The sequence below is a fragment of the Falco punctatus genome (genome assembly GCF_963210335.1).
Source record: "Falco punctatus genome assembly, chromosome: 2".
NCBI lineage: Eukaryota > Metazoa > Chordata > Aves > Falconiformes > Falconidae > Falco > Falco punctatus.
The window spans coordinates 12,227,107-12,242,667 of NC_137581.1; the positions used below are offsets into that span (position 1 = coordinate 12,227,107).

Sequence of the window (15,561 nt, forward strand, 5' to 3'; positions counted from 1 at the left end):
GGACAAATTGGGAGCGTGGGTGTAATTGACATTGTTACGGCTCGGTTCAAACGGTAATTTCATTGCAGTATTATTAATTGTGGGTTGTTTTGTTGTTTTTTTTTTTTTCCCCCGCTATTTGGTTCAGCTTCCTGCGTGGTTGTAGCTGGTCCGAATTTATGTTTAGGACGGGGCGTTAAGCCGACTTCTGGTCAAAAATGACGCCGTGGAAAACGGCAGCTGCTCGGAGCGGCGCGGCCAGCTCGCAGGTGTGAAGCGGGCCGGGGTTTGCCTGCGGCGGCAGAGGGCGAAGGAAGGCGGCAGCGGCAGCCAATCGCGGCAGCCGCGCCGGCCCCGCCCAGCGCCGGCCCCGCCCCCGCCCGGCACCCGTAGTTGGCGCGGGGGTCGCGCAGGCGGGCGGCAGCCGCGGTCGGAGGTCGCACCAAGATGGCGGGCGTGCCGGCGGTGCGCATCAGCATCGAGTCGGCGTGCGAGAAGCAGGTGCAGGAGGTGGGGCTGGATGGCAGCGAGACCTACCTGCAGCCGCTCTCCATGTCCCAGAACCTGGCGCGCCTGGCGCAGCGCATCGACTTCAGCCAGGGCTCCGGCTCCGAGGAGGACGAGCCGGGTTCGGCGGGCCGCGCCTGGGCCGAGCCGGGCGAGGCGGAGGATGAGGAAGGTGAGGGGCGGTGGGCTCGTGGCGCCCTGTCAGGCGGCCCGGCCTCGGGCCTGGGCTCCCCAGCCCGGCTGCGGCCGACGCAAGCCTGCAGCTCCGCAGGCGCTCGGGCCTGCCCTGCCCTGTCTTCCCCGTGGATCCCCAGGGCTGGCCGCGGGTCGGGCCGGGACGCTCGGGATGGAGCCCCAGCAAACTGCAGCGGTAGAGTTGGGAAAGGATGGATCCAGCTGTCCTGCAGTTACATTGTCCTTCATGCTGCGATGGCCTCCCTGTGGTTTAAGAATGAGCCTTACACTGTATTTCTTTATAATCCTTTGCTTTCCTTTTTTTAATTTCATTTTTAGGGTTGGTAAAATTTCAGCCATCCCTCTGGCCTTGGGATTCAGTGAGGAACAACTTAAGAAGTGCCTTGACTGAGATGTGTGTGCTGTATGATGTTCTTAGCATTGTGAAGGATAAAAAGTTCATGACTCTAGATCCAGTTGTGCAGGATCCGCTCCCTCAAAAACAGGTATATTGTGCCTATTTCTGTAGTTTGTACATCTTGATGCTAAAGATTTATTTCATTGGATTTCTTTGCTTATGATACATAGAAGATTTAGTAAAATATTCCTTGTGATGTGCTGCTACAGTGCTTTATGGGTAAGGCTGAGAGGTCAGGCTGATTTCAAAGGCCTCTTTACTGAGGCTGTAAGTTAAAATGCTACTTTTGGCTATATAATGCTGGTTTGAAAGTAATTCTAAATAAGTTACTGAATATCCAGCAAAACCAAGTTAGTAGTCAGTGACAACTAGTTTCCATTAATACAAACTATTTGAAGAATTAAGGTGCAAGTAGCTTTTTCTCTTTGTTATTAGAATCCTCAGTTTCTACAGTTGATTTCAAAAAAGAAGTCACTAGCTGGAGCAGCTCAAATCCTCTTGAAAGGTGCAGAACGATTATCCAAATCGGTTGCAGAAAACCAGGAAAATAAGCGACAAAGAGACTTCAACTCTGAACTGCTAAGATTGAGGCAACACTGGAAGCTGAGGAAAGTGGGAGACAAAATTCTTGGTGATCTGAGCTACAGAAGTGCAGGTAAACAGCTGGGTCTTGTTTTTCTCAAGAATGGATATTTATATGATTTTTATTTTTTTTTGTAACTGGAGAAACAGATGGAAGATCTCTAATAGTTAATATACTTTAATAAAAGTTTATTGTAATTATGAGATGGGACTGTGTAGGATTCTAGTAAAGATTGCTTTACAGAAACGATTTGGCATTGACAGTGTAGTCGATCAGTTGACAGGTAGACCTTGTAAATCTCTGTCTTTTCTCTACACTTGAGCTGTAAACATTTAAAAGAAAATTGAGGAATATGTTGCATTTTCCTCTGAGTGAAGATCATATAATTGTAGAATAGCTCAAGTTGGAAGGGACTCATAAGGATCATTGCATCTTAGTCCTTTGAGGAGCAGAGAGTTATCTAAAACAAAACCATATGACTAAAGAGCGTAGTCATAGATTTATTATACCTGTTATTCCTATACTTGTGAGAAACGATACTAAGAATATGCATTATTTCTTGGATTACAGTAAGAGAGGATAGCCAGCCCAGAGCTAGAGTCAATTGCAGAGTGAAAAAACGAATACAGAATCTCACAAGACAGATACAAAGCTTGCATTTGAACTGGTTATATTGGGCTCCTTTTGTCATCAGTGAAGGAGAGGAAGGCCAAGTTTAGGGTTATTCATCTTTTGTTCATGAAGAAGCTGTAGCTGTAACCAAAATACATCTCTCTTTGGATGATGTATCCTAAACTAGACGAACCATGCCCTGAATGTAAAAATGCAGCTAGGACAGATGTGGGCATCTGCTTTTATCAGTCCCACCTGAATGATTGGCTGTATGGTTGTTTTTTACAGACAGAACTTTGTCATAGTTTTAAGACTGTAAGCCAAACGTCATCAATGTTCCTTTAAATCCATAAGGATGCTGCCCCTTAAGCTACTTGCTTGCAAAACTTCAGGCACTTAAATTTTTGTCTTGTTTTAAATAACTATATAATTTTTAGCTTTTTCCCTGCATCTACTGAATCTACTGACACCATTTTGAAACACACGTTGGAGGACTGTGGTGGTTTGAGCTTGGCTGAATGCCAGGTACCCACCAAAGCCACTCTCATGACTCCCCTCCTCGACTGCATGGGGAGAGAAAATGTAACTTGTGGGTTGAGATAAGGACAGAAAGATCACTCAGCAGTTACTGTCACAGGCAAACCAGACTTGACTTGGGAAGTTAATTTATCACCATGCAAATCAGAGTAGGATAATGAGAACTAAAAACCAAAACTTAAAAACCCCTTCCCCCTACCCCTCCCTTCTTCTAGGGCTCAGCTTTCGCTCCTGATTTCTCTGCCTCCTCCCTCTGAGTGGCGCAGGGGTGTGGGGAATGGGGCTGCAGTCAGCGCATCACACGCTGTCTCTGCTGCTCCTTCCTCCTCACACTCTGCCCCTGCTCCAGCGTGGGGTCCCTCCCATAGGAGACTTCTCCATAAACTTCTCCAACGTGAGTCCTTCCTGGAGGCTGCAGTTCTTTCATTAACTGCTCCATCATGGGTCCCTCGTGGGGTCACAAGTTCTGCCAGCAAACCTGCTCCAGCATGGGGTAATCCACAGGCTGCAGGTGGATAGCCTGCCTCACCATGGTCTTCACCATGGGCTGCTGGGGAATCTCTGCTCCGGTGCCTGGACCATGTCCTGGCCTTCCTTCTGCACTGATCAGGGGGTCTGCAGGGCTGCTGCTCTCCCATACTCTCACTCCTCTCTTCCGCTGCAATTTTGTGTTGTGCAGACTTTTTTTTTTTTTTTTTTTTTTTTAATCCCCTTCTTAAATATGCTATCCCAGAGGCACTACCACTGTTGCTGATGGGCTCGATCTCAGCCAGGGCAGGTCTGTCTTGGAGCTGGCTGGCATTGGGTCTGTCAGACACAGGGGAAGCTTCCAACAGCTTCTCACAGAACCCCTCCGCTACCAGAACCTTGCCACGCAAACCCACTACAAGGATGGAGATGCTGATGTGCTGAAATGCACTTTATAATTTACCTGAAGAAGTCATTAAGAAATTCGAGTCAAACACAGCTAGGGAGGTTTGGAGACTTAGAAATACATATTCTTCCAGAACAGATGTATAAGCTTCATTATTTGGAGACGATGCTTTATATGTAGTATGTTTGTCCTTCCTTTCTTAGGCTCCCTTTTTCTCCATCATGGCACATTTGAGGTGATAAAGAACACTGACATTGACCTGGATAAAAAGATACCTGAGGATTACTGTCCTTTGGATGTTCAAATTCCAAGTGATTTAGAGGGGTCAGCCTATATCAAGGTAAGCCAGAGAAACTCTGATAATGTAGTGTGGGGTTTGGTTTATTTGTGTGCTTGCAACAAAGAATAACTATCAAATAATTTCACCTCTTTTCACCTAGGTTTCTATTCAGAAACAAGCTCCAGACATTGGTGACCTTGGGACAGTCAATCTCTTTAAAAGACCCATGCCAAAATCAAAACCAGGTATAAGTAGCTATATGTTGTTTTTTGAGCACGTTCCCAATAAATGGGTTTGTATATGATGATTTATTTGAAAATTTTAGCTAATAGCTGGAAAGAAGAGTGAGCAGGAATATTATTATTTAAACTGAAATTTTCTGTTTAGATGCTGCTTGGGCTTTGGAAACATGGTGCTTTCAAAGCATGCTCCTTCGTTTTTTTGATATGTGCTCACTTGGTTTCTGAAACAAAATTACTAGGATTTTATTTATAAGTGTTCTGGAGTGCCTTTTGTTAGTCATTAAAAGTTTGAGCACATAACTGAAGGTAAACCAAGGTATTGTGTTTCAGCCAGTTGTATCCCGTTAGTTCAGTTAAGCTGAATGAACTTAAGTTCAATCTTAACTTTGCCCAAAATGCATCACTTGATTGCGTGACTCCTGTGTTTTCTCTGGATCTGAAGCTGCTGGCAGTATGTGCATTAATTATCAGCTCACCTGGCACATAGTAGAGTGATTCATTTGATATGTGCTAGTATGTGAAGCTGTAAACCTTTGGGATTAAAAAATCATCCTTTACTCTTCAGGCTTGAAAAGAACTGGCAGGATTTTATTTCGCAGTGGTCTGTGACGCAGGTGCTTGAGCTGTCTTGAACAGAGACAGCATGCTGTACTATGTAGATGTTTCATATGGTATTCGGGGTACAGTACAGAGCTTGTGTGCTTACTCAGACCAGAGTATTCCAAGAATTTTTGGCCTATAAATCCCATGAAAGCACATATGTGAACTTAATATCATTTGGTGGATCATTGTAGAGTGAATTTAATAAAGCTAGAAGTATCACTGAAAGTAAATTGCAACTTAAGAAGCAGAGGTTCATAAGCAGAGTTCATAAAAGGCCTGGTAATGTAATAGACAGTTCCAGAAGGGAGTTGCAATTCACAATACACGTATATGTAAGATTAGAGTAAAATGCATTAGTGTTGTCTGAAAGTGCTTGCTTAACTGAGATAAAAATCTGAAAATACTCAATTTGGATAGAAGATACTGACAACCTTATCTTAGCAATTACTCATAGCTACTGCGCAGTATCCAAACGAAACGGTAGCTTCTCTTTACTTTGTCCTTCTGCAAAGGTTTGATACATGTTTTCCAGGTTCTCCACACTGGCAGACGAAGTTGGAGACTGCACAGAATGTTCTTTTATGTAAAGAAATTTTTGCCCAGCTGTCACGAGAAGCTGTTCAAATTAAGTCACAAATTCCTCATATTGTTGTGAAAAATCAGATAATCTCCCAGCCTTTCCCAGGTAGGAAACTTTTTAAGACTTATTAACCTATGCTTATTTGCTTAAACATAAAATTCTGATTGATGTACAACACACACCCCTCCTTGTTTTTCGAAGATTTTGAAAAACAAATTCTGAGAACTTGAGTTTTGCTTGCTAATCATAGAATCATTCAACTACTGCACTTTAGTGACCAATTTACGTTTTATTGTGTGGATTTTGGATTTGTTTTCTTTGTGATTATGTTTTTTGTGAGTAGCACTTAAAGCTGTCAACTGTAATGCCATGTGCACATTGCAGCTTGGAGCTGTAAGTCATTGCTCCTGAATTGCAAGCAGGTGAAACTTAAGACTTGAGTTAATGGGTCTTCAGAAGAACAGAGGCTAATGCTCTGCAGTGAGGATACTTAAACAGCGTGAACATGGCTCAGAGTTGTCTGGGGAATCCTCTGTTCTTACAAAGGGTACATGACTGATGAGATCATGTGAAGAATGTATATGATGGTAAATCATTCCTTCCTTGGGGAAGGAATGGTGTCCTGGGAACTCTTCTTTCTGGGTGGGATCAAGTCATAGAAACCAGTGTGAAATGCACAGAGTTAATAGTTGGCCTGTCAACACTTCAGTGAATCATAGAATGGTTTGTGTTGGAAGGGACCTCAAAAGATCCCTCTAGTTCTGACCCAGCTGCCACAGGCAGGGACACCTTCCTCTATACCAGGTTGCTCAAAGCCCCGTCCAGCCTGGCCTTGGAACACTTCCATCTGTAGCTTCTCTGGGCAACCTGTTCCACTACCTCTTCACTCTCACAGTAAAAAATGTCTTCCGAATATCTAATCTAAGTCGACCCTTTTTTAGTTTAAGGCTGTTTCCCCTTGTCCTATTGCTACAGGCCCTACTAAAAAGTCTGTCCCCATCTTTCTTATAAGCCCCCTTTAAGTATTGAAGGGCTGCTATAAGGTCTCCCCGGAACCTTCTCTGCAGACTGAACACCCCCAATTGTCTCAGCCTGGCTTCACAGGAGAGGTGCTCCAGCCTCTGATCATCTTTGTGGCCTCCTCTGGACCTGCTCCAACAGGTCCATTTCCTTCTAATGTTGGGGGCTTCAGAGCTGAATGCAGTATTCAAGGTGGGGTCTCCTGAAAGTGGAGTAGAGGGGGAGAATCGCCTTTAGCCTGCTGGCCACACTTCTTTTGATACAGCCCAGGATGCAGTTGGCTTTCTGGGCTGCAAGTGCATGTTGTAAGGCCATGTTGACCTCTTCATCCACCAATAGCTCCAAGTCCTTTTCCTCAGGGCTGTTCTCAAATCCCTTTGTCCCCCAGCCTATATTGATACGACGGGTTGCCCTGACCCAGGTGAAGGGTGCACTTGGCCTCGTTGAACTTCATGAGGTTTGCATGGGCCCACCTCTCCAGCCTGTCAAGGTCTCTCTGGATGGCATCACTTCCCTCCAGCACGTTGACTGTACCACACAGCTTGGTGTGATTGGTAAACTTGGTGAGGGTGCACTTGATCTCACGGGCCATGTCACTGACGTAGATGTTGAACAGCGCTGGTCCCAATACTGATCCCTGAGGAACACCACTAGTCACTTGGGCATTGAGCCATTTCCCACAACTCTGAGTGTGACCATCCAACCAATTCCTTATTCACTGGGTGGTCTGTCCAACAAATCAAAGTCTCTCCAGTTCAGAGACAAGGATGTCATGTAGGACAGTGTCAGATGGTTTGCATAAGTCCAGGTAGATGACATCAGTCTCTCTTCCCTTATCCACCAACACTAACCCCGTCGTAGAAGGCCACCAGATTTGTCGGGTATGATTTTCCCATAGTGAAGCCATGCTGGCTGTCCCCAACGTCCTCCTTATTTTCCCTGTGCCTTAGCATAGTTTCCAGGAGGATCTGCTACATGACCTTGCCAGGTACAGAGGTGAGACTGACCAGCCTGTGGTTCCCTGGGTCTTCCTTTTTTCCCTTTTTAAAAAGGGGGTTATGTTTCCCCTTTTCCAGTCAGTGGGAACTGGACTGCAGTGACTTCTCAGATAGGATGGAGTCAGTGACTTAGTGAGTAACAAGTCCACTTGCCTTTGGTGCTTTGCTCTCCGGCATCATCACCCTCTTATTTTTCTCTAATACAGTGAATACTGGTTGTAAAACTACTGACTATAAAACGTGAAGAAAACTGGTTCTTAGTAGCCTCCTTGAAAATTTTTAGTGTCCTCATTTTTTAATATTTTTTTTAATCTGCTTTGTACAGGTTTGCAGTTGTCTATTTCTCTGTGTCACTCTTCCAATGACAAAAAATCACAGAAGTCTGCTTCTGAAAAACAGAATCCAGAAGATCATCTCTATGTTCTGGAACATAATTTGCATCAACTTATCAGAGAGGTAATGCATTTATGGTCAAGTACTAAAGAGGTTTGGGGCTTTTGTTCAGTCTTCTACAGTGTGCAGCACTTTGTGACAACAGAGTGCCACTAGAGGCCAGTCACTTTCTATCCATTTGTGTAAGGCAACCTATCGTTCAGTTTGTGTGTATAGGTAGGTAGGGAGTTCCAGTTAATGCTTTCATGGAATGCTAGTTCTTTACTTAACCTCAAGCCCAGCTGCTCACTTCAGCAAAGTCGTGCAAGGTTTTTTTCCAGTATAGCTTATCAGTCTCCCTTTCTCCTTTGTGTCTAATCAGTCCTTATCAAGTACTTCAAGTGAGCATCTGTTCAGACTGTACTCCCTTGAAGAAAGAACAGTCAGTTACCATAATAACTTTGCTTGAGGTCCACTCCTCCTTCAGTGTTTTAGATTCTAGCAGAAGGACTTGGGATAGAAGGTTGAGGTTGTGTCTGTTCAGGAAAGGAACACGATTTTAGATGTCTAAGCAGTTTTGAAACTGTGTTTCAGAGAGTGTTCATCTCCTTAGAGCATGGCTCTGCAAGTCATGCAGTCGTGTGGAATAGCCCAGTGTTTTAAACACTGAACTAGGTTTCTTGAAGCTTTGGTTCAGTTCCCAGCTCTGTTATGAATTTCCTTTCTTGACTTTGAACAAGTTGATGAATCTTTCTGAACCTCAGGTTTTTTTATCTCTCAAATGCTTCCTTTATTTTTGTTTGACTGTTCTATCTCCAGAGATGTATACAAGGCAGACTTCTTAGTAAGAGCTACTGCTGTACTACCAAATTTTTGTTAGCTAGCACTTCTGTTGTTGTTGTTGTTGTTGGTTTTTTTCAAATCACTTTCCATATGGTTTGAAAGACCTGCATAAACAGGGGAGGCAACGTGTGAGTGTAAAGCTGGCTTTAAAGTGCTGTCAAGTCTATAAAGTAAAAAAGTTGCACTTTTTCAAAGTATGTACACTTAAATCCGATGTGAAGCAGCATATTGTCGTATACATACTATTTCTTGCAGATACATTGTTGGTCACTTCATTTTATATCATCTCTTGTTTATTGCAGTGTCACAAGCAAACCCTGAGCTCAACAGTGATGCCACATCCAGCTAGTGCACCTTTTGGCCATAAGAGAATGAGACTTGCAGGACCCCAGGCTTTTGATAAAAATGATATCAGTTCTTTACAGGCTAATGAAGGACTTCTGGAAAAGATAATAAAGCAGGCAAAACATATCTTTTTGAGACGCAGGTAGGTCACAAGCTATTCTTGTTAAAGTTACAGTATGGTGTACTATTATGTAGAATACAATTGATCTTTTTTCACTGTTCTTAAAACTAGCTGCTTCCTCCTTCACTGTTAAAATAGTCTTTAAGTACTAAGAACTGATAGCATATCAAGAAATATGAGCAAACAACGCTCACTAGTAAAAAATAAAAAGGAAAAATCAAAGTTCTTCAAGATCTCTGTGATAGTTATGTAGGCTGCTGATAATGGTCCCTACTTTACGTAGTTTAAGAAAATCTTTTTTAGTATTCTTTGCTGCGCAGTATCTTTAAACAAGATAGCAGCACAAACTGTCTAGATTATTGTGCATGGAGTATATCTTTATCTTCTAGAACTGCTCGAACCATTGACAGTCTGGCTAGTCGTATTGAGGATCCTCAGATTCAGGCCCACTGGTCCAATATAAATGACGTTTATGAATCCAGTGTTAAAGTTCTAATAACTTCTCAAGGATATGAACAGATATGCAAGTAAGTATGAAAATGCACGTATCTTTCTAGCTGTAGAAGCATACAGCGGTGGCAGAGTGTATTCAAGTTGTGGTTTACAGGTTTGGATTATCTTCAGGCCGACAAATAGGAGCCCATTATTTGGGTGGGTTCGTTTCTCTGAGTTGTGGGGGAGCAGTCACCCTAACAAAACTCTTCACCCTCTTTACACTTTAATGAAGAAACTTAATAATAAGTAATTAACTAGCACGGTTTCCTGTCAAAGGAATTGAAGGTCAAAGTGGCCATTTAAGGGGGCATTTACTTTGGACAGAGATAGCCAAATACAGAGTATTGTTGCATATGCTGGATTCTGCACTTCCAGTCTGGTCAAGGAGAGCTCAGTCCGAGCTTGGTTGTATAGGTACTGAAACGTGGAACTCACATAATTCATGCTATTAGTTATGCACATTGTCATCAGAATAAGAGATTTCATGTTCCAGAAATGAATGTCTGCATGCTGACCAGCAGTGAATTAACTAATGCGTTGACAGTGGATGACCCGGTTGTTTTTTCTGTTTTGAGCAGTCCTCTCTGGCTGTGTCCATAGTGTGGAGCAGACTGCAGTCACTGGTGCAATTCACAGTCTCAGTTTCAGAGTACATACGCTGTCCAAGTCTTGGCTGTAGGATAGAACAGGCCCTGTGTACACACCATTTTCCTCTGCGCTCCTGGAAGGGAACTTGGGCACAGTGGCAGGCAGGGAGCTGTGAGGCACCTCAGGAGATTCCTTGACCTGAACAAGCAGTGGACCTGGTCTGGGAACTTGCCCCAGAGTATGTCTCCTGCAGTAGAGGGAGCTGTTGTGGTGAGCAATGAAACGGAAATGTTTCGAGTTACTGTTGTATTCCATAGTCTTTGTACCATCTTCTTCTTAAAGAGTTCTTGTCAGTGAATGGGAGGGATTCTGTGTTCTTTAGTTTCCTGTTTTCTTAGGTGTTGTAATGCATTTTGAATAAATGTGCATCTTGCCTTCAAAGATCCATTCAACTACAGCTGAACATCGGAGTTGAACAAATCAGAGTCGTGCATAGAGATGGAAGAGTTATTACATTGTCTCATCAAGAACAAGAACTGCAGGATTTCCTTTTATCTCAGGTAGACTCATATGTATTGATCTTCCCTTTCTTACGTTGTTTGGGAAACAAGAAGTTAGAATCTCACCTTTATGTAGAAAATGTTAGATAACTTCAAATAAAGATAGTGAAAATAGGAAGGTGGATGACTGAATTTTTCCATATGTTTGTATAGTGACTTTAGCAACTGTTACTGAAATATAATGCCAGTTCTTGCTACGGTCAGTAGTAATAATAATTTTTTCCCTCCTGTTTAAAATACATTTCTTTATGCTACTCATGGGAGCGCTAAGATTTTTGCTTACTTCAGAACAAGTCAGTGAGAGTCATGACAGACAGGAAGGTATTCAATATATGAAACTTACTGTAACCAAGTCCTGTCTGGAGTAGAGATCTTAACGAGCCCACAATTACTGCCATTTCAACATTGTCTTGTTAGTGTTTACTTTGCATCAGCTATTACTAAATCAGCTGATACTTGAATGAACTGTGTTTTCTTAATTGCTTAGAGCAAGCTGCTGGTTTTAGTCAGAAGTGACAGTCTCCTTACTATGCATTATAAATAGTCAAAATACAGGTCTTTAATAAAGTGGTTGGCCTGTTTCAGTTACACGAAACTGCACGACACAGAAAACAAGTTGAAACAGGTTCTGCTGAGGGTATCTCTTTTTGGTCAAGTGTTTTCAGACTTGTTCACAGAGAACTGCTGAACAGTACCTCCTTGTTGGAAGTGTTAAGTCATGATACACAAAACCAAGTGCATTTAAACCTTTAAGCTGTTAAAGCCCAGTGTTTACACTTGAGCATTAATGGAAATAATCATGCCTCTGAACTTCAACTTTTTTCCCCTGAGTTTGCTATGTTAATACTTTTACAGATTTTATATATTTTACAGCAGAAGTCTTATTTCCATTCAAAGAAAGGATTATTTCAAAATCCTATTTGTATCACTTGAATCAGTTCTTGAGACCTAATAAAGGGTTTTGTATATTGAAAACAATACTTAAATAAAATGCATAAATCCATATACCTATGAAAACTAGCTGCATGGTGTGCTTAGTACAGTGGTCTTCTCTGTCTGCAAAATAACTGGTCTAAATTCAAATAACACAAAGCTCTACTAGTACTTACATAGCGTATATGTTAAAAAAAAGTTCCTGTGAAACTAAAGAACTTATGAAGCAGAGTCACTTTTATAAAAGTAACTGCAGCAGAATTCAAAAAACTTGGTAAAACCAGTAAGCAATTCTTTCGGTGGTGTGCAGGTATTGAACAGAAGATGAACCTTTTGTTTTCTTTCAGATGTCACAGCACCAAGTACATGCAGTTCAGCAGCTTGCAAAAGTTATGGGATGGCACGTGCTGAGTTTTAGTAATCATGTTGGTCTGGGGCCAGTGGAGAGTATTGGTAATGCATCAGCAATAACTGTAGCATCGCCAAATGGAGACTATGCCATTTCAGGTAGTGTTTTCTATTGCAAATGTATGGAAATTCTTAAAATTCTGAAGCGAATTCTGCAGGCTTTGTAAGTCTCTTTCTGAGGTACTCTCTAGACTTTTATAGAAAAATGCCAATTTATAGCAAAATATTCTAGAAAAAAAATCTTTTTTTGTGTGTGGAATTGACACCTAAATAGAATTAATGCTTTGTCCAGTAAACCACTTAATATGTCTGGTTTAATTTACCCAGGCTTGAATATATTTCTTAGAATAGAAAAATAGATTACAGAAACCATCAGGGTTCTGAGAGAAGGGAACAAGGCAAACAAGATCACAACTCGGGACCAGTGTTTGGTCCCTTCAGGAATCTTCTTGGAAGAAATCTATAGGATACCATCCTATGAGATGGAAAGGAAAGGGGTCCAAGAGAGCTGCTTGATTATCCCTTTCAAGGATCACCTCTTTCAGACTCAAGAATGGTCATTCCTATGTGCCAGGAAGTTGTACAAAGGTGACGGAATATCTGTGTGGATGAGCAAGGAGCTCATAACTAAACTTATGACATAAAAAAGGAGACTGCAAGAGATAACAAGCAGGACCAATTGAGCTGGGAGGAAGATAGATAAGACTGTCCAAGAATGTATTGATGGGGATAGGAAAGCTAAATCCATTTTGAGTTGAATCTGGTGAGGGACATACAGGGCAGCAAGAAGATCTTCAACAGGTATGTCAGCAGCAAAAGGAAGACTAGGGAAATGTGGGCCTGCTGTTAAGTGGAGAGAGGACCTGGTGGCGTAGGACATGAAGGCCAAGATACCTGGTGCAGTCTTTGCTTTGGTCTTAAGACTCGCCTTCAGGAATCCCAGGTTCCTGAGACCATGAGAAATCTTGGAGCAAAGAAGACTTACCCTCAGGAGCAGAGGATCGAGTTAGAGAACCTTTGAATAAGCTAGACGTACACAAATTCATGGGACCAGGTGGGATGTACCCGTAAGTGCTGAGGGAGTTCGCTGATGTCATTGTAAGGCCACTCTTGATCATCTTTGAAAGGTTGTGGTAAACAGAAAGGATTCCTGAGGACTAGGAGAAGGCAGATGTCACATCCTGTATCTGAGAAGGAGAACGCTACAGTCTGGTCAGCCTCATTGCAGTTATCATGAAGATGAGGCAAAAAAACAGTCTCAGAAGCAGTTTCCAAACATATTAAGGAGAAGAACATGATGGAGAGTAGTCAGCATTGATTTTTGACAGAGAAATTATGTTCGATCAGCTTGATAGCCCTCTCTTTGTAGAAGGCTGCCTTGTTAGGTGAAAGGGAGGTAACGCTTCGCTTTCCCAACTGCTTATTTCAAAACCAAACTTGCACAAACCACCACTACCACCCAACATCAAAACACACAAACCCATCCAAACCTACAGAACAGCATCACCCTTCCACCAATCTTGCAGAATTATGTAATTAAAAGCAACAGCTATCCTGAGTGACTTAATTTCTGTCTGTTTAAGAAAAATCCACTAGAAACAATGCCCTTTGATCACATTTTCCAGCAGAATGGTGGGGAATCCATCCAAGATAACAACTGGCAAAAAAACCTTTACCCTTCCTGGCATCGTTGGAAAAAATTAAATGCATTTTTAAGGTGTACATTTGGGGGTGGGTTGTCAAATTTTCTCTGCTTTGCTCTAAGCAAGAACATGCAGTGCTGAAACAACAAAATCATAGAGAAGTAGGAGAAAAGGGAGAGTTAAAAGAGAAAAACTTTTTTTAAAAAGTAATTTCCCTTGTTTGCTTTGAGCATGTTTGGAATTGAGTAGGAATAATGTATAACATACAGGAGGAAGGATATTTAATATGAGGAATTCAAACAGTGCAAAAATGCTCATAAAACTCTCTGTTTGTCACAGTACGTAATGGTCCAGAAAGTGGCAGCAAAGTTATGGTTCAGTTTCCACGGAGCCAGTGCAAGGATCTCCCCAAAGGTGATGTACTGCAAGACAACAAGTGGAATCATCTTCGAGGGCCATTCAAGGAAGTGCAGTGGAATAAAATGGAAGGGCGTAACTTTGTGTATAAAATGGAACTCCTCATGGCCGCCCTAACTCCATGCTAATAATCTGTCATTGCTGTGCTGCAAACCATCACTGCCTGTGCAGCACAAGGAAATGGAACCTACGGGGCAATACGAGAAAGCAAACCCGAATTTATTTCCTGTAAAGATATGTCCGTTGTGTTTGTAAAACTTTTTTCAATGACATGAAGTACAACTTTCTGAAAAAGTTCCTTTCAGCTGTATCTTTGCAGATTGCTCTAGCTAAAGTAACATAACTAATTAATGTATTTTTCTTTTATAAAATTAAATTCAGTACTCCTTTGCTACATGAAAGGTGTCTGCTAAGACTCATTCCCTTTCCCCTCGTGCCCCTACTTTTTCTTAATAGATCTTTGCAAGTATTTCTGAAAGATGAAAATTAATATAATTGAATTGTGTTATCAATAAGCTTTTTAGTGGCTTGTACCACAGGGAATGGCTATCCTTGTGGAAGCTGATGGTCTTGTTTGATGAGAACTGGGACAGCAGAGGAGAAGCAGACCTCTCTTGTCAAGAATTAAGGCTAAACAAAATGTAAGAAGAACAGTCTTCGGTGTGTGACATTCTTGAGTTAGAATTTTGTTTGTACATTGATGTGGCTTGTGGGTGACCCATTTCTTTTTGAGAGAGGTATTTACTTAGCAATCTGTTTGAGAGTGTTACAAAGTCCCAGCTTGTAGCAAATGTCTTTCCCATGGCTATAGATGAGCCTATGTGGTGTTGGTTACTTTGCTTGTGTTTTCTGTCCTTGTTTTTTGCAAGCATGTAGAAGAAAGGGTCTTGGTTTGCTTGCAAAGTTCTGACAATTTGAGTTTGTGGGTGACTTGTGTAAATTTGTGTCTGGATAGAAGGAAGTAACTCTCATGCAACAGACCTTGGATCACCACGCTTGTGCTGTTCTTCCACCCCCCACCCCTGGCACGGTCCCTCATTATCATCCAGGGAAACAATAATATTCTCATGAAAACCAGTTCTTTTGAGGTTGTTTTTTTTTTTTAAATAAAAAAATCATGGTTTTGTCTTTTTGTGGTTGTAATTGTACCCTTCTTGAAGTTTCTGGTAAGGTGTTGCACAAAGATTTTCTATTGTTTGATGATTAATTGCTAAAGGACTTTTTGAAACCTGTCTGTCTGAACTCATTCAGGCTTACATCCATATTGTGTGTTAAGAGAGGGGTGTGTATATATACATATATATATGAGAACTTCTTGCATATAGAAAATATTTGAATTGAACATCGTACTTGTATGGTGACAGATGTTGTTTTGCAGTATTCTTGAGCAATAAAGAATGGTTGTAGGAAATATATATTAAGCAACTGC

General features: G+C 41.9%; 1 protein-coding gene across 1 annotated transcript; it reads left to right on the forward strand.

The window, feature by feature from the left end:
• The first annotated feature begins 335 nt into the window (after positions 1–335).
• On the forward strand, positions 336–15,264 carry MED17 (mediator complex subunit 17). The gene is made up of 12 exons (XM_080375610.1): positions 336–658; positions 1,000–1,166; positions 1,514–1,733; positions 3,888–4,024; positions 4,125–4,209; positions 5,342–5,494; positions 7,733–7,863; positions 8,925–9,109; positions 9,478–9,615; positions 10,614–10,731; positions 12,012–12,171; positions 14,055–15,264. The coding sequence occupies exons 1-12, from the start codon at positions 427–429 to the stop codon at positions 14,258–14,260; spliced, it is 1,932 nt and encodes a 643-aa protein (XP_080231736.1). The 5' UTR covers positions 336–426; the 3' UTR covers positions 14,261–15,264.
• Positions 15,265–15,561: the final 297 nt, after the last annotated feature.

What these genes read in the sequence shown, in the direction of transcription:
- MED17 (XM_080375610.1), top strand. Translation starts at nt 427, where the DNA reads ATGGCGGGCGTGCCGGCGGTGCGCATCAGCATCGAGTCGGCGTGCGAG. An exon ending in AATCTCCCAGCCTTTCCCAG is followed by an intron (nt 5,495 to 7,732) that starts GTAGGAAACTTT and finishes TGCTTTGTACAG; the next exon opens with GTTTGCAGTTGTCTATTTCT. An exon ending in GGATATGAACAGATATGCAA is followed by an intron (nt 9,616 to 10,613) that starts GTAAGTATGAAA and finishes TTGCCTTCAAAG; the next exon opens with ATCCATTCAACTACAGCTGA.